General features: G+C 28.4%; 1 protein-coding gene across 1 annotated transcript; it reads right to left on the bottom strand.

The window, feature by feature from the left end:
- Positions 1 to 3,440: 3,440 nt before the first annotated feature.
- Positions 3,441 to 8,253, bottom strand: LOC123301192 (homeobox protein Hox-B5b-like). The gene is made up of 4 exons (XM_044883927.1): positions 7,632 to 8,253; positions 5,747 to 6,181; positions 4,314 to 4,510; positions 3,441 to 3,620 (listed from the first exon to the last, which is right to left on the bottom strand). The coding sequence occupies exons 1-4, from the start codon at positions 8,251 to 8,253 to the stop codon at positions 3,441 to 3,443; spliced, it is 1,434 nt and encodes a 477-aa protein (XP_044739862.1).
- Between the last annotated feature and the right edge of the window lie 1,355 nt (positions 8,254 to 9,608).

Genomic DNA, 9,608 nt, shown 5'->3' with positions numbered 1-9,608 from the left:
TAATATTTAAAGGGGGGTCACAGAAAGTGTGACACAGTGTGACAACCGGGGGGGGGGGTCTCAAAATCCTATAAAAAGCGATCAACATTAAATTATACTTCACATTGAAAATGTCTAAGTTTAGACGAAACATGTCTAGAATAGTAATTTTAATTATTAATTTATAAATAAAACAGTGGACTAAGCAAAGAAAATTTGGAAGTTATTTCTTCAAAACCTACATTGAAAATATTTACTTTTGAAACAAATCCGACTTGGAATTAACTTACTGATTAAATAATTATTTATGTCAAAAATTTCATATTTGCTCCTTTTTAGACCAAAACTTCCTGTTTTCCAACCCCGTCTGCCAAAAACAAGGCTTACCCATATTTAATACTTCTATACCTGAATTTTCTACTACAATCTTAACGTAGGTATTAATAAAACAATATCATGAATTATTTTTTATTTTTATTTCCATTTTAAAACATACATAAATTAAATAATATATTTATTTCTAAAATTTATATTATAACTTTCTTTTTACAAATATTTATATTTAAATAAAATATTTTCTGTCTTTAAATTTTTATTGCACTAATTATATTTCTTATTAATTAAGTGAAGATTTTTACATACATTTCAGAAAAATTAAAATATCAAACAAAAAATTATCTGGATAATTTGAATTCAAGAAATTTTTTTGTAGAAAAGATGAAAAACAAATCCCCGCTTTTTTCAGGGACCACTGACACGATTTCGATAAAAATCGGAAAATCACTGATAAAACATGTCAATATCCATATAACTAGAACATTCGATAAAGAAAGTAGGTACCATCATTTATTATTTTATAGAAAGGAACAGATCTTTTCAAGACTTAAAATAAACACTGATTACAAAGCTTTAAAAATATTTATAGCTATTTTTATAATATTTAGTTGATTTGAAATTTTTTAATCAAGTTTTGTTGTAAGTTTTGAACAGATTCTTAAAAATTTTCTGTAAAATAATAAACTATAGTACCTATTTTTATCTTCCTCGATGGTTTTCGTTATACAGATATTGATACGGGGTCCCAGTCTCAGAAAGCAAATAAAAGAGGAGTCAGCAATAAAAAAATTTCTTGCATTCTAAAATTGTACAGATAATTATTTTTTGTAAGTTTTGACTTTTCTATTTGGTTTTTTTTTTTTTAAATAAGTACATTCCCATTTTAAAAAAATTGAACATTTTGGTATTTATTGATTTTGAAATATTAATGTCTAAAGATTTCGAGAAAGTCCAATCCAAATTCCAATCATTTCATCACTTAAAGTGTATTTTATAGAAAAACGAGTTGTCATGCTTGTAAATAATGAATATTATTTTTCGAAAATAATCTTTAGCAAATTTACTTGTTCCATAATAAAGAATACCTTTAAAAATCTATCTCAAATAAGCTCTAATCTCAAATGATCCTCTGAAAACGTGATTTTTTTGGGAACGCCCTTAAAAGGGACATAAATATTTATCTTTAAATGGGAACGCGGAGTCAAAACGATTCCAGTCGACATGTTTTGTAATGGAGTGGTTACATTAATGGAATGAAGCTCATCCCCCAAAAATACTTTACAGTATTGAGCCTAAATCACCTTCATTAGACTTAGTAGAATTGTTCCCGCCAGATGCACAATTTACCTGTTAAATTAACCAGTAATGTCCATAGTATCCTAAATAATTGTAAACAAACTTCCCATTATCGTACCTTTCGGTAAATTATTTTCTGATTCATTCTAGAAAAATTGATAGAAAACAGACTGATGAATTTTTCCCTTATCACACCTAGAAGAGACAAGGGTTTTTCTACATATTTTGAACAGAAAGTTCAATTTTTTTGAATGTGAATGTACATTTTTGGTGCATTATATATCGTCCGTTGTGAATTTGTATTATAAATATGATATTAAAGTATCAAATATACATTTTGTATAAATTTCATCAAATTGTACAAATAGCTAATTGGAAAATAAACTTCCCGCATTAAAAGTAATGTTTTCATTTTCATATATTATATAGATAGATTAATAAAAATTTATAATTAGTACCTACCTAAACGTCTATACAGTCCATGGACACATCGAACTAACCCCTTCCCTTCCGCCGAACCATGATTTAACAGTGATTTCTACCGATCAATCGATGGTATGAAAAAACAATTGGAGGCAGTCATGAGGACTGCTGACAGAAGTGAAAACTTAAAACTGTAGGTATTTTGAATTTTTAAACTGATTGTAATATTAAAAATTTGTATTTCATAATATTTGTATTTAAATTATCAACATAAATCTAATTATATGATACGCGAGACCAATTTAATTTTTGTTTTTGTACCAAGGTTGGTTTGATGTAAATATGAGATAAATTAAATGTAGAAATTTTGAATTTAAAGAAAAACAAACAAAAATTTTAGAATCCCATAGCCGGATTCGAACGCTGGCCTCCGTTGTCCGAGTCCACTGCTCTGCCCCTAAACCACTATACTTCTGTAGGAAAAATTATTAGTATATCTATATATAGATATACCTAGCAAAAATTTGTTGGTTATGGTGTTGATGACGAAATTCATTTACCCTAGCAAAAATCTTTTAACATGCCTATAGAAGTTTTTAGATTAAAAATTTCAAATAAAATTGCTGGTATTTATAAAATAAATATTTTTTGTGATTAGAGATTTTCTGCATCACTCTGTTTAAAATTTTATATTTTGGGTCACCTGTAAACTACCTCTCTCTCTCTCCAGATTTTGCCCGAAAACAAAAAGGGCTCTTCACCCCCTTATTGAATATACATATACTGGTATGACCTGTAGAGTGTTCACAAAATAAGAGCTATCTATACACATACACAAATCATGAAAAATGGGCAAAAAATGGATTCAAATGATCTTAAAACATAAAACATTTTCAAAAACTCAAAATCAATTTTATAATGAAGACTATATCTCACCTCTAAAAGGGATAAATTTTGCTTAAAACGTGAAATATTGAGTAAAACCCAAAAATTGTTTTTTTCATTATTAGTATACTTTACCTTCAGTATATGATAAAGTAAGAAAACGTTAATCCTGATGTCGAATTTGCTATATAACCCAAAAAATATAAAACTAGACTTGATACCATATCAAAATTTAAAATGAAATTAAAATTGATTAAAAAACGAAGAAGCTATAAGCATTCAAAGATTGTTGCCCATCTCTCTCTTTAACAAAACGAAGTTTTATATGTATCGCTTTCATATTTTATATACTTAAAGATTTTAAAAAAACCAACTTTACTTTTTTTAGTCAATAAACAATTTGAAAATGAAAACATTTATTCTTTGTGCGTAAAATGTATTTCTCAATTAGTTTATTTCTACAATGCGATGATCGTAGAACACCTTGTATAATTAAACTAGAATTATTTATTTACATTTTCTCACGTATTATCGTCTGGACCGCCACTGGACGTTGATGAGTCCATGGTATTTTCTGCTTCTTGTAATAAATGATGTTGTAATTGTTGTTGCTGTTGCTTTATTACAGCCAAACGTTGATGTGTTATTTCTAAATGATGTTTACGCCATTTTATGCGTCGATTTTGAAACCATACTTTAACCTATGGTTCAGTACAAGAAATCAAATTATTTAATTCCAAAATTATAAAAAATTGTAAACCTATTATAATTGAACCAGGAAAACAAATTTTATCCCCATCAATTGAATTTTTGCATTTCAAAACGGATATAGGTACTTCAAATTTGCAGAAAAATGTCAGTAAATTTTTTCTGAAACTATAAAAAAAGGCAACAAATTTGTAACTAGAAAAGAAATTGCCTTTCATTGAAGTTATCTGTTCACGACAGAAAAAATAAGTTCATATACCATCCTGAATTTGACTACCAAAATTTCCATACTCTATGGGCTCTATTACTTACAGGTATACTCCAAGAAAATTTCATTTTCCAAGAGTTATCCAAAGTTTTTTTCCCGAAAGTAACAATAAAGTACTTTTGTGGAAATGATTTTTGAAATCAGCATGTTTTGAAATGAGATTTACCATATAAATTTTTGTGAAAATGAAAACAAACAATTGTCTGAGTTAATTGTTAAAGTACTCTGTATAGAAAGTGTTGAATGTCAATACTTTCATTATTTTTAATAAATTGTTCTTTCTCTAACCTTTTGTTCTATCTCTAACAGTTTACAAGGTAGGTCCTATGGACCCAAGTTTTAGAGTCCTACGGAAATCACTTTTTACATCTTGAGAACGCTATAAAATACTTAACGTATATTACTTAACAGTGTTTACCTGAGCTTCCGTTAATTGTAAGGTATGTGCTAAGTATAACCGTTCTGGACCAACCATATATTGCTGTCTTTCAAATTCAGCTTCCAGTCTTTCTAATTGATCAGGTGTGAATATTGTTCGAACTCGTTTACTTTTTGCTGTTTTTTTGTGTGATCCATTAAACGCACCTCCGGATGTATGTTTATTTGTGGCTCTATCTAGTTGAAACAAAAAAAAAACCAATATACCTAAGTAGGCATTTACAAGACAGATATGCTTTTATCGATATCGTCTCGATTTTATTTTGTGTACGACAAAACTTTTAGTAATCGAGTATTAACAGTTTGCAAAAATATGGATGCAACATGAAAACAAATTTTTACAAGGTCAGGGGACAGTCATATAATTGTACAAAATTTCTTATTCTTTTTGTTTTCCCTTTCTTGTAATCGTTTTTCCTTTTTTTCGTCTATTTTATTTTGTCTTGTATGTATGTTAAAGGAAAGCTTGATACAACACAATTTCTCCTCTTACAACAAGATTATTGGGGAAACAGTTTCCTTTTTTTCACGTAGTATGTTACCACTTTCTTATAATCCAGAAAAAAATCAAAAAAATCACATAAATAGGAAATTGTTTTGCATAACTTTGACATTCGAGCTAAGCATAAAACATCAATCTTCTTTGTTACCAAATTAAATGAATTCTGAGAAGAAAGACAAAAAAGTTATCGAATATTCCCTAAATTATATGAGTTAGCCTCGCAGTTTACGGTGACTTTGAGGCCCTAACGCCGACTCTAAGGAAAAATAGTAAACGTCAAAATGTAAAAATGATAAAAATACAAATCATGGCCATCTGTTCTGATATAATGAATGAATTATGACTTTTTTACATTTAATTAAAAAAAATTGAAAACTGTACAAATATTTTAGCTATGTAAAACAATCCCTATCCCTATTTCGTGTACGAAGTACGACGGCATATGAAGTGTAGGTTATAACACAATAATCTTGTATTTAAAATTTAACTTGCCAAACGAAGCTAGTGGTTTATAGCTAGTATTTATTTATAACTTTAATAGACAGAGGAAGAATATGCATATAATTTTATATTTTAAAAAAGCTCATAAAAATAAAATCAATATTATTAAATAGACGAAGTCACAGTAACACAGCAACTTACATACCATAAACGTATTTCTTCATTATTTTGTTTAATTTTTCTCGTTCATTTGATTTTATTAATTTATTAAAATAATTGAAATAGAATACATACAAATGAGTAATTATTTTTTATTCAACAATTCCATTACTTACTAGGATGGCTTGTAAACAAGATTGCAAATTTAAATAGACAAATGGCTAGTTTAAATGTAAACATTCTGTATTTAAAGTGGACTTAATTAAATGGTTGTCTTAATTAAAAAGAATAAAAAAAGTGAGTAATATTACCTGTTGACCTTTGTTGATGGTGTGTCAAAGACCCTGACGTGGGTGTTGTTTCACCTGTATCCGTATCAAATTTCGGTTGTTGTTGCGGATGATGATGAGGATGTAATGTAACAAGACCTGGTGCCCCTGATGCTGCTGTAACCGGTACTGTTGTCTTATTATTATTTGATATTGTCGTGGACACGGTGTTTGATGAAAAACTATTATGATGTAATATATTACCAGCATTGTCTGTTGACGCTTGTAATGCACCAGCAGTTATGTTATTGACCACCGTGGTGGGTGCTTTACCACCATGATGTGGATTATGGATATTATCATGTGTTTGTACATATCCTCCACTATGTGTATTTGTTGGGTGATTCGATCTTGTTTGATGACCATTATTCTTTGTTTGTACACTCAAGTTCATCACCTCACTTGGATCTTCTATTTCTGTTGAAAAAGTTTACAATTTTTTTCTCATGTGATGTAAAATAACAAATTGGGTGAAAAAAAATGGGGAATTTTCAAAATTTTACCTTGCTAACTCTTCGTTTTTGAAGTAGGTATCATATTCACTGACGGACAAACATTCGGATTCCAATCTTTAGGCTAAATTTAATATATCCGCACAAGAACATGATAAGGTTTTAGCCTTTTTTATAAAATGACGGCTAGGTGAAAAAACTAATAAAATATAGAAAAATTCTATTTTTGGACATGTTTTAAAAACGAAAAATGGGAGAGTGGTAAAAATTTTTAAGAAACAATATGAAAAGGCTTAAAAGAAGGTAGTTTAAGTTTCCGAATGACATAGAAAGATTTTAGTGCGATGATTATTTCAGATGATACTGGATTTTAAATCCAAAAGTGTCAATTTTGCTTAGAAAGCTAATATCTTAGCCCAAAAAGCTCGTACGGTAATTATTTATAGCTCATTTTCAAGAAAGTAAACAAGGTTTCGAGTAGTATTAACAAATTAGTTGTAAAATAATTTTTAAAATTTTGGTACGGTTCTAAACTTTATATAAAATTTAAGGATAACATTTGATCCGAAATACAGGATGGGACATAAAAATTAAGTGTTTTTCAAATAGAATGCATATAAGCATCAGAAAAAGAAGGATTATGCGAGTTGTTGCAATACAAAACATGTCTTTTTTGACTGAGCAGAAATTCAATCGAAATAATTTTGAACTTGTTTTTGAATCGATAATGAAACAAAGACTCAGCCTTTTCATTATCGAGCATTGTCTTCGAAGATTATTAACACAGCGTAAGATTTTGTTTCGAGGAAAAAAAAATTCTGTGGAATTCGCGATGTATCGTAGTCGCCAGTCGCCATTCCGAACAAAACAATAATATGTGAAAATGCGTTGTTCTAACTAACAATCACGTTTCTAATGCTACGAGAGCTTGCAACATTTTCGAGAATTTATTGATTCTTTCCATATTGAGCTTAGTAAATAAAACTGAACTAAGAACGGGCCTACGGCATGAACGTAGAGAGGGCATCTGTTATAAGCCTTCTTGTTAAAAATTAAAAGTTGGCTCCAATTGAATGATATCAAACGCACAAAAAGCTAGATTTTTGCCATCAATTACTGTCTAAAATATTAGCTTTACAAAAAAATGTTTCAAACAAAAAATGTTTCCGTATTTATAAAGAATAACTTTCTAATTTAAAGCGTGCATCTAATGTTTGTCCGTTATGAATCAGAGTGAATTTTTAATTGGACCTGAAAATTTAGATTGAATTCGATGCCTTTATAGGGTGTGAACCTTTGAAACTAACATTTTTCGTTTGAAGCATTTTCCTCGATTGAAGTTATTTTTCGAGTTTCACTTATATGTCAAGTTAAAAAAAGGCAACCTGTACATGTAGGGTAAAATAAATTCCTACCTCCAACAGCATGTGATGACGTTAAACGATTATTAACAATAATTAAACCATTATTTTCATCCACATTGGCCACTGCACCACTAGAACTATTTAAACGATGATTATTAAACACTTGATGTACATTAGTTGTACCATCAACTGGACCATCCAATGACGTATGATGATTCTGATAATGATGATAATGTGATGATTTCAATTGATTCTTATTGATTTGATGATGATGATGATGATTTGAATGTTGATGTTGATGTAAACCAAGTATTGCAGCAATTGTAAATGATTTCGTATTATTTGATGATGTATGATGATTATTATTCTCTTTAATGATTTGATGATGATATTTTATTGTATTATCAATTAGATATGATGATGTTGCATCACCTTCATCATTATCAATAATATTATCACTGTCATTATCATGATGACTATCGTTTTCATCGTACATTAACGATGATGTATTTGAACTATTCTCATTCAATTGTTGTTGTCTTTGTTTATTGATTAGTTCTTGTTGATCGTCAATTAATTGTTGTTGATTTGTTGTAGATTGTTGTAATGCTGTTTGATGTAAGCTTAAAAATTGACTTAGCGGTGTTGAATAATTGTTGAATTGATGTAACATTTTGTTTTAATTTTCATTTCTTTTTTATTTTCATTTCAATTTGTTTGTTTTGTTGAAACCTGATGGGGAAAAAATTTGTGATTAATAATGGTGGAAAGCTTTACTGTAAAAAAAGTTTATGAATGTTACAAAAGAAGTAATATGCCTTTGCATATTTTGTCATTTGCATTTCATTGTCATTTGCAAAAAAGTTCATAAGTACCTACAAAAAATACCAATTTTTAGCGTTTTATTTAACGCATATACCTAATAACCATCACTACTAAAATACTAAAAATTAAAATACGTAAGCTTATTTGGAATTATTTGGCTTATACGGTCCAGGAAATATATTAGCTATACCTATAACAACAATTTTTAACGCATTTTGTCGAAATTTGCATTTACAAAACGGTTCACACGATTTTGAAAGAAAAACTGTTTGATTAATCTACTTTAACTTTTGTGTAACTTGTTAAAACAAATGCTAAAACTAGTCCAAAAAATTCCAAAGTCTCTCAAAAAAATTAATTATTTTTTTATTGCCATTTTGTATATCAATTTTTGATCAACAAATCCTTTTTTTCACAAAAACTTGTACAATTTTTTTTAAATTTTAATTATGACTAATTTTAACATTTAAAGGGTTTCAGTCCACTGAAAGCGATGTGAGAACCCTATGGTGAGAACCGATTCGAACCTTATTTTAGAGCTGTCTCCGTCAACGTGTTGTAAATATGTGATTCAGTCAAAAAAAAATTAATTCTTTCATTATAATCTTTTGTAATTGTATAATATTATGTAATTTTTTTTATATATTTAAATAATTGTAAGTTTCTAGAAAAAACAATTCAATTAACGTCGATTTTATGCCTAAAAAAATTATAAGACACCTTAATATAGAGCTATTATAGTTATAAGGAAGTTAGGAAGGAATATAAAACTTAATCAAATTTTACATTTTATCAAACACGATTAAAAAATTCAAGAAATATCATAAATAGTAGCTAATTATTTATTTTATTCAGTGATATATAGGTATTATTTGAATGAGCAAAGATTAACATTGAGTTTAAATTCAGTTTTTTAACTTAGTAAACGATTTTTTCTTTGTTTCATTTAATATTTCACGGACTCATCAATGTAGAAACCATGATAATACATTTACAACTAAAGAAATTGTAAATTACATTTATGGTACGTTAAAAAGTCATAAAAGCCCCTAAAGGAAAATCCCTCAAAAGAGAAAAAAATTAAAAAATATTTTTTTTAAAATTAAATAGCAGTAAATTGCAGTTAAATCATTATAAACCATTTTCTGTTCTCAACAGCAGACTTTAATGTAACGACGCGACGGTAGAACCCATTAGCAATTG

Source organism: Chrysoperla carnea, chromosome 5, assembly GCF_905475395.1.
Source record: "Chrysoperla carnea chromosome 5, inChrCarn1.1, whole genome shotgun sequence".
In the NCBI taxonomy this organism is placed as follows: Eukaryota; Metazoa; Arthropoda; class Insecta; order Neuroptera; family Chrysopidae; genus Chrysoperla; species Chrysoperla carnea.
The sequence above is the reverse complement of the archived record's forward strand: the minus strand, read 5'-3'. Positions and strand labels throughout refer to the sequence as shown.